The sequence below is a fragment of the Lepisosteus platostomus genome, chromosome 7, assembly GCF_059453375.1.
Source record: "Lepisosteus platostomus isolate fLepPlt1 chromosome 7, fLepPlt1.hap1, whole genome shotgun sequence".
Classification (NCBI taxonomy): Eukaryota; Metazoa; Chordata; class Actinopteri; order Semionotiformes; family Lepisosteidae; genus Lepisosteus; species Lepisosteus platostomus.
Window position 1 is genome coordinate 58,065,798 of NC_142617.1, and position 23,666 is coordinate 58,089,463.

Here is a 23,666-nt window from a genome sequence, read left to right on the forward strand (position 1 = left end):
TCGTATCTTCCTGGTGCAGGGTCTGCTGACCCCTGGCTTTCATCCTCACCCCTGCCGGCTCAGGACCTCCTGTTCAGAGTCCTGTGAATCTTCAGTATCGGTCAAATCACCGATTATGACTTCTACTCCTCCTGGGACCTAATGTGGCTATCAGGGCGGTGCTGTGGTTAAATAGTGGCATTACATATTTCTCAATATAACAAAAAACATGTACAGTTTATTCACAAATGAAAATATAGACTGCAACAAAGACCATTATAATTCTTTATTTTCTCCGAAAAGCTGCAGATAGAAGCTGTATCTAAAAATCATTGCAAATATATATGTTTACAACTTTTTATATACATTTAATAACCATAAACAGGGAGTGCAAAAATAAGTACTGAGAAACGTCAGAAAAATATAACTGTCAGCATGAAGGATTTCAGACTTAAGAGATGTATATCTCTAGAGATATATATTTATCTTAAATATAATAGTTATCTATACAGTTTTGGCATCTATTCCAAAGAGAATAAGATGGGTTCTGACAATTTTTATTTGCACGCCATTTTCAGATTGTGGCAAATCATGCAATTAGGTTCGAAGATTTGCCATGAACTCTTTTGAAAGTTCAATATTTTTAGCGAAGATGGAGTAAGATATACCCTGCTGAATGAGTGAATTACAGGAAATCCGTTTCAGAAATGGAAAACCATTAGTTTAAACAGAACAAAAGCATATTCAATTGCAGAATAAAATAGAAGGAATTTAAGACTGCAGCTGAACAGTACTATTTCTGTGTGCCGGTCATGATTTAATATTTGTTCCTTTACTGGTAGTTAAAGTGCATCTTCTGTTAAATTAGTCCCATTTTAAGGCAATAAAAAATAAACAATCCGTTCTTCATGGATTTTTGATAACATCAGACTTGAGGACCAGAATTGCCAGGAGCGTCTATGAACACCCTCTGCTCTAAGGCCATGTCTTTAAAAAAAGATTTAGATGAATAGATTAAATGTTTCCTATTTAAAGCACGATTTTAGAACATTTCAGTAAGATTTTAAAAGAAAAAAACAAGGAAAGGGACTGACCTTGGAAAGCTGGCATTTGGGAGAACAGCTCGGATGTATATAGCGCCCTGCGGAAATATTCACCCCCTTCCAGTGATGTTGTGGATTACCAAACACAATCAAAGATCCTCTAAGTCTGTTGAAGTGACAACAGTGACTTGTGTCTCTGTGTACTTCTCACTTCTCCTATTTCTTGTAGAGTTCATGAAATAATAACTAATATTTTCAGTGATTTTTTTCCCCCTAGACGCTTACATTTCACCCAGTGGCAGCTCTGAAAGCTCCCCAGAAGACACAGCTTTGGAGTGTGGTCCTGCTTTCCGTCCAGAGGAGCCTGTGTGGCGAGGACCTGTGTGACTCAGTAGTCCCCAGACTCTCTGCGGAACCACGCCAGCACGGAGGCCTTGGTCTGCTTCACCCATCTGATGTTGGCCTTGGTCCTCTCCAGGGCCTGCTCCAGGGCGCGCGCGGCCGAGCCGAAGCCCGTCTCTTCGTGCTGTCTCTTGAAGTTCTCCAGCTGCCCGGGGACACGGGGGGAAGGGAGTGGGATTAGAAAACCCCTGAGAGAGCCTCACAGAGCGGCCCAGTCCAGGTACAGTCCTGAGCCGGGTTTAACTTACTCATTCGCTAAGGTTTTATTTCCCATTTCATTTACTAGAAACGATTCTCACAGTTGTGAGTCATTTCTTTTATAAGGCTCTTTTGCTTTCCTCGTTCTTCTCGAAGTAGCCTCTTTGGCCAGACTGAAGGTGCCCTGCCAGTGAAGGATCTGCTTCAATAGCTGGGGAAGCTGTTATGTTCTGTGCTTGCAGCTGGAGGTTTTTTTTTTTCAGAGGGGTACAGCAAAGGTGAAACAAATCTGTACGCCTGCCTAGAGGGAAAAAAACCCAGCTTGATCTAATTGGGGAAAAAAAAAGAATTTTACATACCAATGTAAAAAGAGTATCGCAGTACATACAAGGTTTAATTCTGCGATATCTGGGATGGGGTCAGGAATGATCTTATTTACCTGGCATACTGGGCAAGAATTAGTTCAGATCTGTGTTCACTGTCCTTGTTTTTTAAGAAACAAACCTTCACACATATGGAACATATTGTCCACCCATCCCTTATCCGAAAGGTGAGAGCTGGAGAAAGGCACAGTCTAAAGGCACAGGGCAGCAAACACAAGAGCCCAGTTCACAGCTGCACTAGGGCAGCACTAATACTGAACCTGTCAAATACAAAGGGAGCAGACAGCTCCACCTTTCTGACCTGTAATGGTCTTCAGAGTGGGCTGTCTCACAGGGCAATCCATTCACATGTGTAACCAGTTGTGTCTGACCGTTAGAAACATACAGGCAGGGAATCTACTCTGCGATGTGTTTATCTGGGTGTGTGTGAGAAGACAGCACTTATAATGAAATAAGGCCATGTGTGAGTAGGTACCTCTAAAACAAAGTCGTGCTAGGGGTGAAATCCTTAGGGGTGCATTTGAACCTTGTGCAGTTTCAAAGAAGAGCAAAGTTTGACTTTTGAGCTACACATTTACATGGTGCTCAGTCATTCCAATGAGCTTGGTGGACCTACAATAACTGTAACACTTGGATAAATAGATATTTTCATCCTGTTTTTTGCTCCCAGATTTTTGTCCGTGTGTGAGCTGTGAGTGTGCCTCGCTCGTTATTCGCAGGAGGCTGGGTTTACACAGGAGATATCTCCCGTGTGAGTTTCACAGGGGCGGACAGATCACTTTGCGTGCTGTGCTGCGTTAAGACTCTCCTGTCGCTTTACCTCTTCGAGTTCAAACTCCGTAGAAAACCGCTGGGTCACGCCATCGATCAGGCTGCCGAAAGACATTATTCCTCCTCCGTATCTGCAACGAGGAACAGCACAGCACCGAGTCTACAAACAGCTTCCAAACTATTTACATTGCTGCATGTTTACTGTACCTTCTAGCTCATGACAAACAAAATAATAGTTACTGTAGCTGGGCTTCCTTAAGAAAGGGGAGTCATAAAAAATACGGCCTCCTATAAGGGAGTCAGGTATGTTTGCTGCCTTCTTGTATCTTCCCAGATAGGTGTGACTGAGCTTGTTCAGAATATAACCGAGCATTTATCTTTCGATGATACACTTTACAACTGCAATCTAACAACTGAAATTACTTGCCTACAGTGCTAGTTTAGATGTACAAATACAAATACATCATGTATGATGTCCATGTTAGGGTATAATCTTAAGTATTTGTTAGCTTGTGATTTAGCTTTCTATCTCTCCTATTCCTATAACGAAATGATGGGAAAAAGGAGGCAGACTCACTCTCCGTGTAGGAAGGACCACTTGGCTCGGACAAAGTCCCAAGCTAAAGACTGCCCTGCTACATTTCTGGCAATGTAGTTGATGGTCGAAGTGGTATCCATTTTCCTGATCTTTTCCGGGTCCAGGGTGTACTCCAGGTATCTGCAGCACAGGTTCAGAGATTACATGAGCACAACACCTCTTTACAACCTCAGTAAGTTTTTCTGTCATGTTTTTCCTTCTGTTCAGTGGATATTTGTCATGTGTAGGAGGTTTCCAAAAAGTAATAAGAAAGAAATTTGATTAGCCTTTTTTTCCTTTCCGTTGTGTCATTCCCAGAATATGATTGCCTTTTATCATTTCTTTGATTTGATTTTTAAAACCACTGGAATCTGTGGGGCATACTGAATTTTCCAAGGAAAAGGAAAAATGGGCAGAAAGGTCACATTCCAATAAACAGATCAGCACAGTATTCTGCACCACAGTTTAATTGAACCATAAACATGTACTCACTGTAAGTTGTTTTAGACATTTTAGTTTATCTATATTTTAAAACATAAAAGATGAAATGTCTCATGAGCCTATGATCTGCTGTACAAAAAGTCTTTATTTTTAAGTCATTTTAGGACTTAGTTTAAAAAATGTATAATCATTAGTGTTATTAAACCCACTCTTAAATTTAAGTCCTTTCTCCAGCAAGCTAAGAAGGCAGAAAAACAGCTGAAGACTCATAGAACACAAAAGCACAGAACTAATGAGGATATAATGTCCTTGTGAGCATGTTTAAGTATTAAACTGGAGACATAATCTAAACGAATTACCTCATAATGATATTAACTGCGGATAAACACAATGATATGTCTCCATAAATTACTTTGCCTTTTAATTCTGTTAGAGCTAAAGTTATTTGGGGTCTGCTTTTGGCCTCAGTCTAGAGTCATCTCTGGCAGAGTCGAGAAAAGAAAATCAAAATACACTGGGAGGTCCTCATAAAGAAAAACTGAAGTGTGTGTGTTGGGTGGGGGTCTTTTAATAGCTCTCTAGCTGAGACATGTTCAGAAATTGAACAGTGCTTTCCTTTTAAGACTGCTTAAGACATTAGTGCAAATGTAAGGAAATTATATTTCTGTTCTAGCAGTAAATAATTTTTGGCGTTTTGTCTTTGTGTGTGGTGCTTTGACGTAACCTATATAGATTTATTGTTCTTTTTCTATGGCCATAAAACATGTCATTGCTGTGATTTGCAGACACGGAAAAACAATATGATTCTGCTGTTCCCACCCGACCCGTGCATTCAATGGAAAAGAGAACGTGTCTTTGGGATGTATGCAGGAAGCTGCAGGATGGCAGGATTGTTTTATTTCCCTTCCTCTAACCTGCTCAAGATCCAGATCTTCCTGGAGCAGGACAGCGCATATCTCAGCTTGTCCCTCTCCGAGGCCACGGTTGTGTTCTGAAACATCTCCCAGGCAAAGTTCCATTCCCTCTCTCCCCCCGCGGCAATGGCGCTGCAGTAGACTGAGCTCTTCAGGTTGGGGTGAATCCTGGCGCCGGCCAGCGGCAGGTGGCAGGGTTTGGGAAGCATTTGGGAGGAGACAAATGGAAGCGCTTTGAAAACACCAGCTCCGAGCAAGGCGGGACAGAGAGAAGAGCATCGAAACTGAAGCGGAAGCAGACTCACGGGTTGGCGCTGGAGTTCATCATCCACTGTTTGAAGAGACCAGAGGCCATCTCCTGGCACTCAGGCACCCCGTTGCTGCACGCGACGGAGATAGCATTCACCTGGTTGTATCTGAGATGAAGAACAATAAGACAGTTACTACAATTTTCTTATGTTCTGAAACACATGTGAAGTAGTGTTTTTAAGTAGCACGGTATATAGTTTCATTCTGCATTCGTTTTTTCTCCAGGCAGTAAAGGCAGCGCAGGCAAGACCACAACCCTGAGAGAAAGTGTTAGGCAGGCATAAGGGAAATGGGATGAGTGATGGTGGAATGTGTGACATCTCAGGGGCGGTTGGGGAGCAGGTTCTCACACTTCCTGCGTCGAGGTGACACTGATAGGTTGTTCTGCACAAGTGTTTTAAAAAAGTGTGAAGCTGATGGAACTTAGACTGTAACAATCGCCTCTCCGATCTGTGTGACAAACACAGAATTGAATTGTTCATGATCCGCAAAGTTCCAAAGTTGCCGTAGGCTGTTACAGGTTAAACATCAGCCTCCAATTTGGAATCAGCGATTTATTTATACCCAATTTGGAATCAGACATTTCTCATGACTTTGGCTCACGGCTATAGCGCTTGTGGAGCGCTTGTGGGGTGGTGCAGTGGCTCTGAGGCTAAGGATGTGTGCCTGTGGCTGGAAGGTTCGAATCCCGCAGCTGGCAGAGGAATCCTACTCCGTTGGGCCCCTGAGCAAGGCCCTTAACCCAAACTGTTCCAGGGGTGCTGTATAAATGGCTGACCCTGTGCTCTGACACAAGCTTCTCTCCCTGTCTGTGTGTCTCATGGAGAGCAAGTTGGGGTATGTGAAAAGACAAATTCCCAATACAAGAAATTGTATATGGTGGAGGGAGGGCAAGGAGCCAAGGCTCCCCAGTTCTTGCACTTGAGCTCCACAGTGTCTTACAGGTGAGTTAACACTGATTGGAGGAGAGATGCGGCTCCCAGTGACATCACTGCACACTCACAGGTGACCAACAGGTCAAGGGACTCCCTCGTGCAGGGGCAGCCAAGGCCCCCAGTACTGCGGGGGTATGGTTGTGCGCCAGTTGTGTGGACACTGCAGCCCGATGGAGCAGGCTTAGAGCGGAGTTGTCTTGACTATATGTGTTCTGTTCGAGTGCCTCTGCTGACTGAGTCATTCAGAAGCCCTGTTTCAAGGCTTAGAAAATTAAAACACAAACATCAATTCTTTTGCCTGTTCCGGTTTTGAAGTTGAGACTCCTAGTCCACAGATGAGTGGCACAGTGTTGATCTGATCCATTGCTATGCTCTGTGCTGCAAGACTAGTTTTGCCTGCAATTAAAATGGAGCCTCTCATTCTCTGAACGTATTGTCCTTTATATAAAGGAAATAATGTCACTTACTGGTCAATGTGATTATCTGGAATTCTTGTCCAATTAGCAGTGATGTCTTCAAAGTAGTTGTACAAAGGGATAACTTGCTTCCTTATGTATGCCTGCAGAATATTAAGCAGAAAAAACAGAATGGGTAGAGCAGATACAGACCATACTCCTTTGGTTACTAAATGGATTGTAAACATTCAATATGATCTGAAATTGGAATCAAGTTCATTTGTGTAAACACTCTTGAAAAACATCAAAGGCCATTTTAGAATCCATCCTCCACAGGATTCAGAGGTTAAGCACTGTACAGTATCTAACAAAAGTGCCAATAACCCAAGCTATGGTGAATGAGTGTTCAATTAACATTCTGGAGGAACTGCTGCTAAGTATGGTTTCACAGACAATATTTAATATGCTTGAATTAGTGAATAACTATGCGTCTGTAAGTGTACATATGTTTTATATTTTGTGCTGAGTACAGTTATTTCCTGGATGTCAATTCAATAACCCAGGTATTACCGTGAGGATTATTAATGGAGACATGTACTGATGTATGTCATATTATTAATTATTAAGACAAGCCCTGGCACACTTGGGTATTGTGGTCATATTAAACTAGTTTGGCATACAGTAAAACTGATTTATATTCACTCAAGCAGGGGGGAAACTAATAAAAACTAATAAAAAAAGTGCACAAGCATAATGAATAAAATAATAATCCCATCACGACATTCTGGGTTTGATATAAAGAGAGAAATGTCAGATTCCAGATTCTTCAACGAATATGCGCCTTTCGTTTGTGAGGTCTTCTGCAGGTCATGGAAATGCCATCAAGTCCAATATCGTCCTCAGTGTCTGGGATCTTAATGGCACAATGGTCTACAATATATACTGTTGATCACTCATAAAAACGAAAAGAAAACAACTAACCTGCAGTGGCCCATAAACTTCAGAGCGATCAAACATGAGGAAGAAATAGTCCAGATTATTCAAAGCTGACTGCCAGGGGATGTACTCTGTCTCATTAGAGAGGAACTTGGTTGTGTCCAGAGCAAGGGTGGTATTGATGTGCTTTGCTCTTTATAAAGGACAAAAAAAACAAATATTCATTAATCCTTTTAAAAAATGCAGCTGTGATAGTTTTCCCAATAGGATTTCTGGAGTTTTTATCCCACCAGTGAGGTCTTTTGCATGCTTCTTCAATTTTCTGAAAGCATAAACACTTTATAATGAAGCAAAATAAGCCTTCCCTCAGAAATGTAATCACACTGCAATTAAAAGCTGGTCAGTTTCAATTCCAGAGTCATTAAGGGTGAATAGCTTAGCTCTGTTCCTGTAACACATTTTCTCATTTTAAATGAAAAAGGAGCTTAAAACATTTAAGGAATGAAATGACTTTTGGATTTACAAGGGTTGTAACTGTGCCCAATTTTGGATGCTTTTTTTGCAAATACGGTATAAATTGTCTTTTCAGATTAATAACAGACCATAAAAGTGAACTTCTGGTAACTGTTATTGTAAATATAAATTGGAAGCAGGGTTGCTTCTTGCAGAATATCAGTATATTATCTTCATTAACACGGCTGGAGAGCTTGTTCCAGACACTCATGACCCTTTGGTACCACTGAATAACTTTAGGTAGGGCAACAGGGCAATGTGATGACTGAGTGACAGGAGCCTTTTCAGGTGGGAACTCAAGGGAACCTGAACCTTGCGGAGATATGAGCCGTTTGTCAAAGTGTAGCTACTGTTATTGTTACTGAGCTTCTTTTGACAAAAGAACTTAACTTACCTCGCAAGATTAAAGGCATCATCAATTAGCTGGGCCCTGTTGATGACTGGTATTACCTGAAAACGGTATAAATGAGATGGGTTAAATATGGAGAGGAAACAGAAGAGGCTAAAAGCATGATCACAAGTGCTGTTCTGTGCAGCTGTTCGGGATAAAGTTTTCAAAAATAAACTGTGCTAAGCCTAGTCAGTTGTGTTTGAGAGCTTGAAATTCTGGGAAGCTGAATTCATAAAGGAAGCCTGTTTTGTGCGATGAACTTAGACCAATCTGGTCAATTATATCATGAGAAAGGGAGAAAGAAGAATTTTGTTTATGTTTTATTTGAAGCTGGAAATATTGCAAACCAAAAGGGACTTCAATGGTGTTTATAAAAAAAATCACACAGGGTTCAAAACGAAATAAACGAAAGTGCTTTAACTCTGTCATGTTATCTCTGTGAGCTCAGCCCTGTGAAAAGACATACATCTCTAAACGTATTTTAGATATACGCTATATGGCAATATGAAATATTGGTTGCAAAAATATATTGATATACTTTCTACAATACAGAATGAGACGTACAGTACAGACAAAAGGATAGCTCTAATATGTTTACTTGGATCGGAATGGACATTAAGCACATATTGGTTCCATCTGCAAGTCCTCTGCCATTTGTAAAATATTGCAATATATCTGAAAATTGATTCCAAAATATGATGCATCATTTTCTCTTTTATTCCACTGAAACAAAACTCCTCAAATGTACAACAGGATCTCCATAGCTGTACATCTGATACTCAGCATATGCACTCAATACACATCAAAAACATTAAGGCTGTTTACTGTGTGACTGTTCTCCAGCTGTTGAAGCAGCTTGTTCCAGTTGTTGGAGTCGTAGTTAACTCTGTAATAACCAGCGCAATCGATGTTCGCTAGGAGCCACTCGGTGTCTTTGCACTGAAAGTCTGGAAATGAGCCTGACACAGAGAAACAAACCAGAACAACAATTAAAAAAACTCCAATTGCTAATGTAACACCTACCCATGAAAAGGGCAAGAAAAAAAATCAGTAAGAAGCCCTATTTCTTTTATATATGAGGTTGTGGGAATTAGGGGATTAGGGAAATTTCCAATGATTCCTCTCTTCCAGGTGAAGGATCATCACTCTGTTATAAAAATGAACTTCATCAGAGACAAAACCTCCGTTTGCATTATTTCTGTCAAGTGTGGAGGTGATGAAAGCAGAAAGGGGTTTGGTCTTACACAGAGAAATAAAGGTAGGAGAGAAAATTCTAACCTGTTTCATAAAACAACATTTTCTGTCCTTGTTTTCCTGACTTCATCAATGTCATGGGAATGTGCCATTTGTAACTGTGAGAGAGCAAGAGATCAAATCACCATGAGAACAGCTACAGTGATACCGTTATTTGTCTGAGCACACACCCGGGCAATAAGGCAACCTCCAAAAGAAACTATGATCACCCCTTCGCCAACTGATGACGGCTTTAGTCTCACAGAAGATGACAGAAGCAACTCACATTTGGAAAGGGTGCTTTTTTCACCCTGGACTGAGGCCTTGTTAAAGTTAACTGAGTTCAGTTTCCTTGGACATTTCCTTTCCCCATATTTCAGTACACTAGAACTACACTAGATCAGATTCAGAAGGGTCACACAACAAGTGTTGAATGCTACTATATAAGCTGTTGTGGTAACCATGCTGTCCTCATCACTGCGTTGTAGAGTATAACTCAGTAAAAGTATGGAAAGTCTTGAAGTGGAAATCTAATAAGTAAATTGATTCTTAAAATGTAGAGAGCTCTGCAAAAAATATATTGGTGCTTTTAGATAATATATTTCAAGGATGTAATTGCTGTGCTACAGTACGTGCAGAATTTTAGAAAACAGTGCGTCAACAAAGTACACTGTTCAGGTTACTTTAGAAGACAATGTACCAAAACAATATATGCTGTCTGGGTCGTTAGAATTAGCCAAAAGTAACTGATTAGCTTTGAATAACAAATCTAGTGCTTCTTCTCTCGCTCTATGATGTAATCTGTTTTGTCTTAGGGAAAGGGGAAGTTTTTGAAGGGACAAAGCACTGAGCTTTTTTACAGCGCAACGTCTTATAAAAACCCTGTACTGCTTGTAACAAATTGAGTCTCTAGTTGCACTTTGCGAAGTGGCAGCATGGCTCCCAATATTGCAATATTGAAATAAAGACCTTACTCAGGTAAGAACTCTCTCTTGTGGCTTCCTTGACAGTTATATTTCCATGATAGTCTGTAGGAAATAGTCCAGTGTTTTTTTTATTTCTGGCCAAGATTTTTTTACATTTTAACAATGTGTAGGAATTGAGAAGCGGGACCCTTTTCTCCAAACTGTGACCCCTGACCTCCACTGCGGAAGATGAAGAGGTCGAGATGCCCCCCATCTAACAGAGGCGACAGAGGCGAAGACAGTCAACACACGAGACTTGTCTGGCAAACAAAACCTTTTTCTTTTGTTTTGGGATCAGGTCAAGTTCACTGTCAGTCCTTCTCCTGATTAGAAAGTCTGCAACAAAGTCCCAGTAGAGTGATCAGGAAGTCCTCTCTTTCAATAAATTCCCACCTTGGACTTTTCCAGTTTGACTGAATTAACTTTTCCCTTAGCAAAGCAATTTGCTCATCGGCTCCATTCTCTCCATTCTCTCGGCTGCACAGTGAACCTCTGGGATGAGCATCTAACAACCAGGCAGGACAGTGCTTACCAACAGATGGGGGACAAACACAGCCTTTATTCTACAAATCCCAGAGTTGTGGCTGCTGCAGCCGTGAATCATGAGCAGGACTGTGGAGGAGGGTCACTTTACTTACAGCTCACCAGCAAAGAAATAACCCCCTTTCACACATTTAATACGTTTCCAAGGCCTGACTTAGTGCTGCTCACCTTTTATTCCACTTTAACTCTTGAATCTGCTAAGCATGGGGCCTTGTAGATAGAGTGAGGCAGGGATCCAGGGAGACCTGGGACTGACAGGGACAGAACTCCAATTCTGGCCCGCAGCACGTTGGTTTGAAACAAGCTGTTCGCTTTCTGTGTTGCTCAGGAAATGCAATATTTACCCAGCTTTGGATGGCTGTGGAGGAGCGGTTTCTGGGTCGATGAGAAAGTGCTGCTGAGAGGCTCTTCCATCGGTGGTGTTGATGGTGACCACAGGGTAGCCCATCTGCTCAGTCCAGGTCCTCATGATGGCCTCCACCCCAACCTTCAGCTGCAACTTGTGCTCGTCTGCTGCCTTGGAGCAGAGAAATCAGAAAGAGCTGCAGTGAGTGTCTGCGCGTTACACGTGCCCCTTTGAAGAGACACCTTGCAATACCACAGCTAAAGTCTGACTTTGTGCAACTGCTTGTACGCAGAAGACGAAGAGCTCTAAATGAATATAGTCCACTGTGGAAAAACCCCTCAGGCCCTTTTCCATTTCACCAATCAAGTTGGATTAAAAGATGTAAGGAATGATATGCTTATAGCATATCGACTATAAGTACAGTCCTATATAATAAAATCAAACATCTTTTACACATGGCACTGAAACAGATATTATTGTATTATTTTACATACCTCTACATTGCTACCAGCTGTAGCAGCATTAGCAGTAAATGTAGCAGAAGTATTGAACGTTATAATCATAGTACTGCACATCTACAAGCGAACGTACTGTGTATTTCCTGCAATCGCCAGGTGTCTAAAGTGATTTAAAACTACATGTCGAATTAAACAATAATAAAAATATGAAGGAAAGAAAACGTGTATTTATACATATGTTTTATTCGGCAGAGGTTAACATAGGCAGCAGACTCGGGGTGCAAGCAGAGGTTAATTCCCGGCTGAGCAGAAGAAAGCAGGAGAGAAGAGCTGTGGAGCCTCTTGAAGCCTGGGGAGGAGAGCCGGAGGAGGGAGGGGGAGGACACAGAGGGGTGAGAAAACAGAAAAGAAGAGAAGAGAATGGCTGTAAAAAAGGGGGGCCCTCAGAGACAGATTTTGAGGGGAGGGGGGATGAAAGGCAGCAATTATCAAGCAGTCAATCACTGAGCAATATTCTAGGAATACAAGTTTAGTAAACACTGGGGTTGTGCTATGGGCTCTACATTAGTAACTCTTTGTCATTAGCCCGTGTGAATTTTACTTGAATTGTTTAAAATCCCTCCATCCAGCTATTCATTTTCTCACCGCTTTATCCACATCGGGGTCGTGGGGAGCCAGAGCCTATCCCTGCAAGCAACGGGCACACGGCAGGCTACGCCGTGGGTGGGACACCAGTGGATCATAGTGGTTTAAAAGCTTGTTTATTCATACTATGTGCTCTAAATGCGGTTCTTTATTAAAATATAAATAAGCATATTTTTAATAAAAAAATCAACTGCTCCCACATTTTATGAATGCTAACAGTTATTATTGAATGCAATCTCCTTACAATATACATGTAATGTTTTGCAAACGTCTGTGCTCAGAAAATCTTTTTTTATGTGTCCAAACTAGTTTCACTTTTTATTTGTGAAGTGTGAGACTTTATTTACAGACACTTTTCAAGTGTGTCCTTGTTTAAACTTACCTTCTGTAGGTGTTCCCAAAGGTTTTTGTTAACTGTGGTATTGTACTTAAAAGCCTCTAGGTATGTCTGCAAAGATAAATATTATGTGTGAACATTCAATAAGGTGTCTGAAAAATAAACATACATAATCAATAAATCACAGCTTAGTCTCCGGCGAATTTTACATTTTGCAGCCTCACTTATCTCCCCTTGAATCAGATGAGTGTCCAAAGGAATTTATTTAAACCCAAAACAGCAGCATATATATTATATAACATACTAGTAATATATAGTATGCAGCTCATTCTGTGGGAGATACACAAATTTTAGCAATAAAATATTGGTGCAGGTACTGTATATCCTTGACATGTGTATATCCTTCACAGCAGAATCTTCATCATTCAGTCTGTGCAAAACTGGAAAAACTAATAATTTCAAGTAGCTGTAATAATACGTGGCATAAGTATGCTACGTTTACATTAGTGCATGAAGGATATTGAACGCTGGCCACACTTCAAAGGGAAACAAGTGGTGTTGTGTAATGCTGCCCATAAATTGAACTCTGGGATATGACACACACTCAGTCTCACCTTTGTCCCAGCTCTGAAGACCTTTTCCGATAAAAACTCAGACATCATCCTCAACAACGCGGCTCCCTGCAGAGCCAAAACACAATTTATTGTACATCTACAGAATGAAAACATGGCATTCGATCTTGACTCACTAACAACCAAGGAAGGGTGATAAATAACATATTTAATATGTACATTATAGCGGCATATTGAGTCCTGTGACTAATTGTTTGGTTGTGTTACTGTTTCACAGAGTAAGTGTGGTTAACTCTAATTAATTTACAATAACATTGTAATTTACTGTATGTTTAAGGTCTCCAAAAGCCATGGTTTTAACTCAGACAAGAGCTGAGGAGAAAATAAGACTGAAGAAACTATTGTCAACACAGTTTGCAGGGGGCCTGTCTGGCAGGGAAAACGGTCATGGGAATGAGATACTCTCAACACCCAGCAGACTTGTCCAGCCAAGAAGCCCGCCCTGTCTGGGAATACAGAGTGCGCCCACGTCTGCCAGCACTGTGGCACTGGCCTGGAGCACGTCTGGAACCAGTTTCAGACCGCAGCACTTCGGGAAGAAACCATCTGCACCCCAGAGGGACGACAGCAAAGCGCCACCTTCACAGAAGTCATTTGCATGCTTGGAGGCAATTCAGGGAAACATCTTGCCAGTCAAGCATCAAAACCATGACCTTTTGCCTGACAGGCAGCATGCGAGGTGGTGGCAAAGAGACCAGGGAATTGATTTCATCGCTGGAGAATGTTGTTTTGCGGTTCGATTGGTCTGTCAGCTAATTACTGTGTTCTGAGGTCTGAGTCCAGTGACCTAAAACACTGCATATGTGGAAGAGCAGTGCACAGGCCCAAAAGACAAGCCTCAATTAGTGATGCAATCTCATTTAACACAAAACCCCCTGGTAATACAATTAACTGTAACGACCAGCTGAGCATGACCTTGCTGTAGGTGATGGAGTCAAAAAGCTCGGAGATTTCGTCAGGGGTGTTGACATCCACTTCTCTGGAGCTCAAGGGGTGGGAGGTTGCCAGGGAGTCCACTTGGAATACACTCTGTATTTCATTCAGCACCATCAGGTCTTTCTGGAAACCAAGGAAGGAAGCAAAAAGGCTTGGGACCGGAGAAAAACAACTGTTCCACTTGCTGTAACAAAAGCAACTGCCTGGCTGAAGTGTCTGCAGGTGACATTGTTGTGCGAGTGCTGTATTTATGTTGTGTTTTGTCAGATCCAGCCTACTCCCCAGAAACAACTGGCTTCCCCCTGCTTGCTTGTGACCTGTTGAAGCTGCTGAAGTAAACTAAAACTCGTATCCAAAGGTCTCATGAGTTACAGGGTTACATTAACCATTGAGCAAAATGTACAACTGCTTACAGTTATTTTAAACTAATCTTTTAATTTCACTGTCTTGGTTTCATGTTATCAGGTTGCTCTTGTGTGAACCTCTTGGCCAGGTCATTTTTGGTTAAATAAAGTTTAAAATATGAAGAAACAAAAATAAGCTGAGTAGCTCTTCCATTTGGGAATGAGGGAGGAGTACTATTTTCTCTTATGCTACAGAGGCATTAGTGCGGACACACCTGAAGAATCTCTGCACCAAGACACTCCCTCACACAGCCCTACCTCATTCTGAACAGAGGCACCATGGGACCAACATGAACAAAATAAAATGAAGGAGCAAGGAAAATGAGAATCAGGGACTAGTTCTGAGATAGGCAGCAATAAGATGATATCCGTGTGTTCATTAGCAGAAATCTGTTCATTCCTGTTCAGGGCAACCTGGAGTCTATACTAGAGGCACAGGGAGTACAGGAGTACAGTCCATCATTGTCTGCTCACACACTCAAGCACATGGAGACCTTCAGGAGATACCAGTGAACACAGCCAGCATTTTTTTGCAAGGAGGAATCCTGAGCGCCTTGTGGAGAAGAGAATAGAACAAGCATTCTCTCCACAGAAGACTCCCTGTGCCAGAACTGACCCCAGACACAAGAGGCTGCTGTACTGACCAACTTACGACTGTGCTACTCAGTAGACTATCTAGTGGTAAGAAATAATTGAGCACAGAAAAATAAAACTGGCTCTCTGAACAAATTCCTCAGACGGAAAGAAATGTAAGAGATTCTGCATACACGTCTGTACCAACACTGCTTGCATTGTCAGTGTAAGAGAGAAGGAATCACATACAATATTCCAGGTGGGTTCGATGTGATTCGCTCCAAGGTATGAGACGTATGTGGCAAAACCTTCATTCAGCCAGAGATCATTCCACCACTTCATTGTAACAAGGTTTCCAAACCACTGCAAAAGGAAAATAACAGCAGCGTTAGAATAGTAACAGAGCCGAGGTCAGCCCAGGGCTCATCTTTAGGATCGACAGTGAGACATGGGCCGGAGGAGGGACACAGGAACTAAGCAGCACGCACAAAGAGTTGTGGGAGTCTGGAACTGCTCAGCCACATTGTTGAAGCTATCACTTCCAAAAACATTATTCATTTAGAAACAGACTGTATTAAGATTTACTGATAGTAACAAAAAAGTCATAAACTACAGATAAAACTCAAGAGAGTCAAGTAAACCCATGCTGAAAAATACTGCTGGATAGAAGGTAGTTAAAAAAGAGGCAAAAAAGGCAAAAAGAATGTTAGAACACAGTTAAAATGTAGGATTTAAATTGTGGGATGTGATTTGAAATTGTACATTGCACTAGTAAGACCTCAGCTGGAACATTGTGTACAATTCTGGTCACTGTGTTAGACATTATTGCTCTGGTATCAGTGAGCAGAAATAAGGTACATTCCTGGACTGAAAGGAAAGTCTTGACTCCAGTATGAAGATCCCTCAAGGGCATTGACTACTTCAGCCCAATAGACTTCTTCAGAACCACAGGTGAAACACGAAGCAGAGGACATGTGCTGATGTACCTGGTGGGCCAGTTCGTGCGATATTACTGTGGCGATCCACTCCTTGTTTCCTGTAGAGGAGACCTCTGGGTCATACAACAGAGCTGTCTCGCGGTATGTGATCAGACCCCAGTTCTCCATGGCTCCTGCTCCGAAGTCTGGCAGAGCAATCTGATCTGCAGGCATTTCAGGACACAGAAATGAGGGAAAAGAAACATGAAAACAAGACACTATCACCCAGTTAATTATTTGTTCCATTTAGTAAATTTACTGCAATTAGTGAATGTAACTAGGCTGTAAATAAACTCCTTCACAGCTGGTGATACAAAGTCAGACTGGCTATTTGAATTTACAGTACACGAGTAAATGACTGCTCAAGATGTTCTGATGTATTATGACACGTTATTAAGCCAAGGTGTTAAAGCTCACCCTTGACCAAGTGGTATAATTCCTTCTGTGTACCTGCATGCATCTGGTACAGCACATCGTCATCAAACTTGTAAAAATGATTGTGAGCTTTCAAATGTGTGGAATTTACAAATGATCATTTTTGAAGTAGAAGAATCTCTGGTACCCTTCAAAAACCTGTTGACCTGTGTCTTCTAAAAATAATATTGTTTAGAGATTTGTGGACTCATTTTACTGTGTTAAGGCAAAAAGTTTCCTTGCCTGCAGAGTGGGTTTTCAACATGTCACTCAGTTATATTGCAATAGATCAGCATGATTAGTATACTCTTCTCACATTTTCATTGTAGAGTTTAATACTCTCAAAATGAGCCCCATATACTCCGTTTCTTTTACAAAAACGTACCTAATTTGGACAGAGGGATAGGTACGCCATAGTAATCTTCAAAGAACTCCACGATTTTCAAAGTGATGTTCCCAGCATAGGCAGCATGGCCTGCATTTATCGCATCAGGTCGAGCCCAGATCTTTAACACAATGGACAGAAACTCAGTTCTTTGTATCTATGTATCTGAAGCATCTTGAAGTAATATAACTGAGCCCCGAAATCTCACAGCAGTTCTATTTTATACAGAGGGCTTAAGGAGAAGAATATTCACAAGAAAATGAATTGTTACTCTAAAGCCACAAGACTCAGCCTCACTTAACATCACTAAACTGCAGACAAAAATGGGCCTGTTGTTTGTTTTGCATGCCACAAACAAAATCTGCACTCAAGGCCTAATATACTGATTTTGGACTGAGAAAATAAAGCATTAAAATGCTTAAAATTTTGAATGTTAAAGCAAAATAATCCAAATGACCAAAAACGTCTATGGGAAGGTATGCATTATGATCTCCTGGAAGGTCATATTGCTCTGCATTGTGATGTGTAAATCCATCAGAGCTCTGTATCTGCTCTTATTAAGTATATTATCAATTTATAACTATCTGTCAGATGGACTGTCAGTTTATTAAACACATGTTTTTCTGCAAGGTTTTCTATCTAATCAGAAGGACCCGGTTTAGACAGTTTTACAAAGAATAACAACATCCAATAGGAAAGCGTATTTAGGGATGTTAATTAAGAAGTCAAGCTCAGGGAAGTCTGGCCTACGAAGAGAAGAGAGCAGTTACTGAGAACAACCGAAACCAAAGTACAACGTGGAGCCTCAGCGCGTGGCTGTGTCCATTACATTCGACAGTCAACGAGCAGGTGGTGTCTGGGGAAACGTGTCCAGCTGTATTGGGATCCCTTTCCTGTTCCTGGTGTAGCTATTATTTCTTCTCATCTGCTAATTTTAACGCAGTCCTTAAGTGTGATCTGTAAGCAGAGTGTATTGTGTTATCACAGCTCTGCTGGTAAAAGTGTACAAGTGGAGTGTGGTTCACTTTATTCAAAGGCAAGAATTTTGTATGGAAATCCCATCTTGTCAAGAAGGGACCCAGTACTTTACATGCTGCAAAACAGACGCAGAGTTTTCTTATTTTTGTTTTCTATTGCCCCATTACTAAGGGATTTAATGTGTGTATGTATATATATGCATACATACATATATATAACATACAACATCCCTACAACTGAGCAGAGGGTCCGACTTTCTCTTCTAATTTCCTGAGGAGGAAAACAGTTCTGTGTTGATAGCATTTGTGTCTTAGTGAATACTAATACTTCTGTTTGTATTTGCCTAAAAACCTTAACACTGGGTAAGTATGGTGGTTGAACTCTTGCGCTTCACGAGATCAAATCACATTCATCTGAAGAAAGACATATTGATTTATTTCAGAACAGCAGCAATCTGTTTCACTCCTTTGTTCCCAGTGTTTAAGGAGCTGCTTGAAACCAGACTCTGAGGGGACAAACTGTGGCGAGAGGAGCAGAAGACACCGCAGTGCTGGAGGTTAGGAATGCTACACTGTGTCTGTTTGCGTCAGAGTGATTTCTGTTGAAAATTAAATAAAACCAACAGAAACTTACAACCTATAGATTTTTTATCTGATAAAAAGCACAGACAGCACTACACCATGAGCTCCTTACACGCACTACAAAATTGTGAGCGTGTTTAGGAAATGGGAAACGTGCCAGGAGAGTAAACTTGAGTATCAAACCGTTCATTCAGCAGTAGAGTGCACCAGAGCTGTCCAATGTCCATGAGCTACAGAAACCCCCAAACTGAGCAGCAGATTAGCTCTTTAGATGACTTTTTAATGCTTCCTTAGTTCCTGTTTACAGCAAGCTGAAAACAAAAGCTCTCTCTCTATATATATTCTGTTTTCTAATAAGGGAAAGACATACGTCTGTGGCCTGTTTACTATGGCAGAATTATACTGGCTCTGCTTTCTATTATTGTGAGACAATCAAAGCTGATTAACATTCACATATCGCATGATTCATATTCTTTTACTCATTTTATGTTTGTAAAGTGCTGTGGAATGCTTTTAAGGGCTCTGTGCACAAGATGACAAATAATCTCCCATGAGATCTCAGAAATCATACTACAGCTCACGTCTACTTCACTTTTTCATTTTGTGTTTTTCTGCTTTTAGATAGATAGATACTTTATTGATCCCGTGAGGGAAATTGCAGTGCAACAGCAGCTTAACACACACAACACAGCCACAGTGTAACGAATTATATAATAATAGTACAATACATACAATACAGTACAAGAGTTACTCACAGTCCGGACACACAAGAGGAAACTAGAACAGAACAGTACACAGAAAATCGTATCACACGTATGAATATAAATATAGATGTAACCATGTAACTTTTGTACCTTAACAATTGTACACCTACACCGGGGTACATAGTTACATGCTGAGACTCACTTTGAGCATACATTACAAAAAATACGTAAAACATTTATGTACTAATTACAAGAATACCATTCTTGTGTATTGTACTATTATGTGCTGTATATGTTATTTCCCACAGTGCTGAGTGTATGTAAATACTCTAATGTTACTGTGGTGCAGAACTGAAATCATTAAGGGGCAGCATTCGCCTCTACATCAACTGGTTAAGATTTAGTAAGTATGTTAAAATTAGGCATTGAAGTTCAATTAAGCAACCGGGGGTCTTCTGTAGAACAAACTCCAGGAGACCTTTACCAGGGCTGGGTTTATAGTCAATTAAGCAAGCTTCACTCATTATAACAAGACAATGAAGAAAGGTAGGTAATAAAGACACATTACCTTCATATTAGGTCCAATCTCAAAATAATCAAAATCACAGACCACAAATGCTAGGAGGTAAGTCGACATTCTAGGTGTTGGTATAAATTCTGTGATGAAATAGTCATTGTTTTGCGTTGTCTCTGTAGAATTAAAAAAAAGAGAGAAAAATAAGGATTTTTAATTCATGATGCAAATTAAATTAGGGTGTATTTTTGTGTGATACGTATTGCTTTAATCCCAAATCCATATTTGTTTTTTGGCACAGCAGAATGGAATAAGGCATTCTGTTTCATTATCTTACGGCTGGCAGTGTTTGAGAGCGCCTTAGTCTCTTTCGGGTGAATGAGGGTGATATTGAACACGGCTTTCATTGCGGGTTCATCAAAGCAGGGAAAGACTCTCCTGGCGTCAGTGGGCTGCATCTGTGTTGCAGCAATATACCTAGAGAAAAGAGAATACATTTGGACGAGTTTATTACTTTGTCCATTAATTCATTTCATGACAGTGTACAAGAATGAAAAATAACAACTGCGTAGATCATCATAGGAGATTAAAATTCATGGAACTGGTGTCATTTGCTCAGCTCTGCTCGTTTGGTTTGCAATTTTCCTTTAGTCTTTGATAGCTCACTTAATTAGACTAAAATTAACCGTTTGCGTGGGTTGGTTTAATGGAAAAATAGCACTGCAATTGTCAAAAAATACTATTTTGAAAATGAAAATGAACAGATAGATTATACAAAAAAATGTTCACCAGACTAAACAGGTATACAGCTTCTGCTTTTTTTAAAAAAAGAACCTACTTCCTTCTTTCTTGAAGAAAGGGGGTTTAATTACAGCTGAGGCTGCAATTCCTGAGAATAAAGACAAATTTCTCTTATCCTAAATTCTAATGGCCTGGCTTATGAATCACGTTAAATAAAATAAAACTAAGTGTGCCTTGCCGTTAAAAAGTAACATCATAATTCCAAACATCATTAATATGAACAATTTAATTTTTTAAAGAAAACAATACCCATAACACTTGACACAAACCCAGAACTGGAAAAAATATGAGTGAGGATAAATTTCAGCAAGAAAGGCATCCACTGTGCGAATTACCCATTTCAACCAGATTTTAATTACACATCATCATTATCATCATCATACAGGAATGCTAATACAAATTTAAAAAAAAAATTACAATACTGAAAGGGTCCTGTATAAAATGGAAAAGCGTTTTAATCCTTTACAGCTGTGTGTGTTTACCTTTCCTTGAAACAGTTGAAATTCTTTACAATAGATTGTAGGATTTTCAAAGCAGCAAACCTGTCAGCTGGAACAAACGTGCAGGCATTAAGCCCAGTCACACAATCCCTAGCAGCCTGGTGGTACACAGGGACACTTACTGTCAGGTTTATTGCATAGTTTCATGTGTAAACTACATTTAGACTGCAACTACATTGGAAACTCTTGCTTGAAATGTGGTTTCATAGTAAAAATCAAAAGCTTATTTGTGTATTTTTGAGAAGTAACATAAAACAGTAAATTATATTGGAAAATTATATGAAAGACCTTATATAAACCTAAGATAAAAGATTATGAACTATACATTTTATTTTATTATTGTATTATATCAGAAATACAGTTCCTTGTGGCAGCTCTACAGAGGTGCAAAAATGAAACCAGTATGAAATAAAATGTTCAATTATAAGATCATATGGAGCACACAAATTGCAATTCATGCAGTCTCTATTCTGAAAACCATTTAGAGACTGTTTTCTTTCTCCACCACCACCACCTTCAAGATGGGGAAGTAAGGCAATTAACTGGCAAGGCAAAGTTAATCTTTAGAAGCAAATGGAAAACAAGAAGAAAGTTCTACCCGCTTACCACAACAGAAGAACTTACCTCTGTTCTCCATTCTCCGTGTATTCACTCCGATAGAAGCCTGTTAAATCATCCGCCAGATCTCCTGCAAACTGAGTGTAGAGTTCGTAGGTCTTCCCTTCTTCCAGTTCCCTGTCCAGCAAAATCTCCAGGAACTGGGTTTCAGGTCTCAGGATGCTCTGCACCACCCTGGGCGTGTTGGCCGTGTGGCCAGTCAGCAGCGCGTATTGGTTGGCCAGCTGGGTCAGGTTCAGCTTGTGGCTGTGGAGGACAATCTGCCTGGTAGGCTGGAGGCACCTGAACTGCACGGTGGAGTTCCCCGTGAAGTGAAACGTGCTGTTGGGATCCGGAAACAGGTGGACCTGCAGGACCACCCTGTAGCTCTCGGGCCTCAGACTGCTGGGCAGTCGCATCATGTCCCTCGTGTCCACTGTGGGGGCCCTGGTGGTGGCCGGAAAGCTGGGAGGTGTGGGCGGCCTTCTGAGGATTTGCTGCTGGAACACTATCACCATGACAACAATGGAGGCGGCCGCTGAGGCCGTCACCACCAGACCAGCGACAGCAAAGGCCTTGGAGATGTAGAATCCTTTGGACATGTCTGCGTCCCTGCTTCCTCTGAAGATGAGCCCTGGACTGGAGCAAGGCTTGGCTGTGCAGCTGGCTTTGTACCTTGGAGTCCCGGGCGCTGACCTCCCATAAACACATATGTATGTGTGCTATTGTTAATAGATTAGGCATTAACTGTAGGAGGCCGCTGGGTTAAGGAGGAAACCAGGACTAGCTGAAGTGAGAGCGGCTCTTGGGTTTTCCCACATCTGGAAGCAGTTTGCTTTTCTTCCACCAATCCTGGGTGAGGTGAAGTGAAAAAAGTAAAGACCCCCACCCCATCCCTTCTGCCATCTTTCAAAAGGAGCTCAAACGCATTTTCATCTTTTAATTACCACCCCTCTCAAAGGAGGAGGGAAGAGGGAAAATTGCTTCTTGTGTCCCTTCCAGTTCTAGAGATCTCTTTTTTCCAGGAAAGCTAGAATTGGCCACTTCAGACTTTCCTCCGAACATCTTCACAGGAAACACGACTTTATGTGAACAACAGGCCAGTTATGAACGATGAAAGGTCTCTGTCTATTTCTCTGAATTTGAAAATTAGGAGCATGTGTTTTCATTAACGACCACAAAGGCAGAAGAGAGAGTTTCATAGTTGCCGTTATTTTTTTTTTTGCTGGGAAAAAAAACTAAACAGATAACAGCTGCTTGAAAAAATGTCTTTCTTTTCAACTAGAAAAAAAGCAACCTGTTTTTTCACAGTGCTGCGAAGTGGAGACTAGTAGGAAAATATCGTGACAAAAAAATGACAAAACATTCTTTAATAATAATGAAAACATGGCAAATTCACATGGCAAATTCATCAATTTGTCCACTGCTCCTACCCAACTAAAATTGCTTGAAGTTTACAAAAATAACTTATCATTTTATTCATGTTTAGTTAATATGTTCAACATTTAGCTTTTAGATCCAGTCTGTGATAAATCCCTTTCAGCGCTTGAAAGTTTATCATTGTAATCCAAATTGTTCTTCACAATGGAAATGTTATACTCCTAACTGTTTTATACAGGACCACGATTTATTAAAATTCCATTAACTCTGAAAGAAATACCTTATGCTGTGAGACCCTTGATAATATCACGTGTGTCATGGTTTTTCATCCCTTTTGGTTTTTACTGCAAGAGCTGTGCCTGATGTATTGCTTTGCCATTTATGTTTATTGCCGTTGCCAGTAGCAATTTACTGCTTAATATCTGAAGTGCAAAGTTTAAAAAGCATTTGTACTTTGCACTAAAAAATAAAGTGGAGGAAGTATTTCCTTTTCACGTGTAGTGACCTTTGGGGAAAAAAGCTAAGTTTTGCATTAAACGTGTCTTTTTTGTGCATCTATAATTTCAAGAATTTGGT

General features: G+C 40.8%; 1 protein-coding gene across 1 annotated transcript; it reads right to left on the bottom strand.

The window, feature by feature from the left end:
• Positions 1-250: 250 nt before the first annotated feature.
• Positions 251-22,558, bottom strand: anpeplb (alanyl aminopeptidase, membrane like b). The gene is made up of 20 exons (XM_088641409.1): positions 21,738-22,558; positions 20,150-20,289; positions 19,867-19,988; positions 17,036-17,156; positions 16,246-16,400; positions 15,509-15,622; positions 14,262-14,405; positions 13,329-13,394; positions 12,760-12,825; positions 11,273-11,445; positions 9,466-9,539; positions 9,013-9,146; positions 8,191-8,246; positions 7,329-7,476; positions 6,420-6,511; positions 5,014-5,124; positions 4,709-4,876; positions 3,354-3,494; positions 2,826-2,907; positions 251-1,569 (listed from the first exon to the last, which is right to left on the bottom strand). Exons 1-20 carry the CDS (start codon positions 22,310-22,312, stop codon positions 1,411-1,413), a joined length of 2,841 nt encoding a protein of 946 aa, XP_088497535.1. The 5' UTR covers positions 22,313-22,558; the 3' UTR covers positions 251-1,410.
• Positions 22,559-23,666: the final 1,108 nt, after the last annotated feature.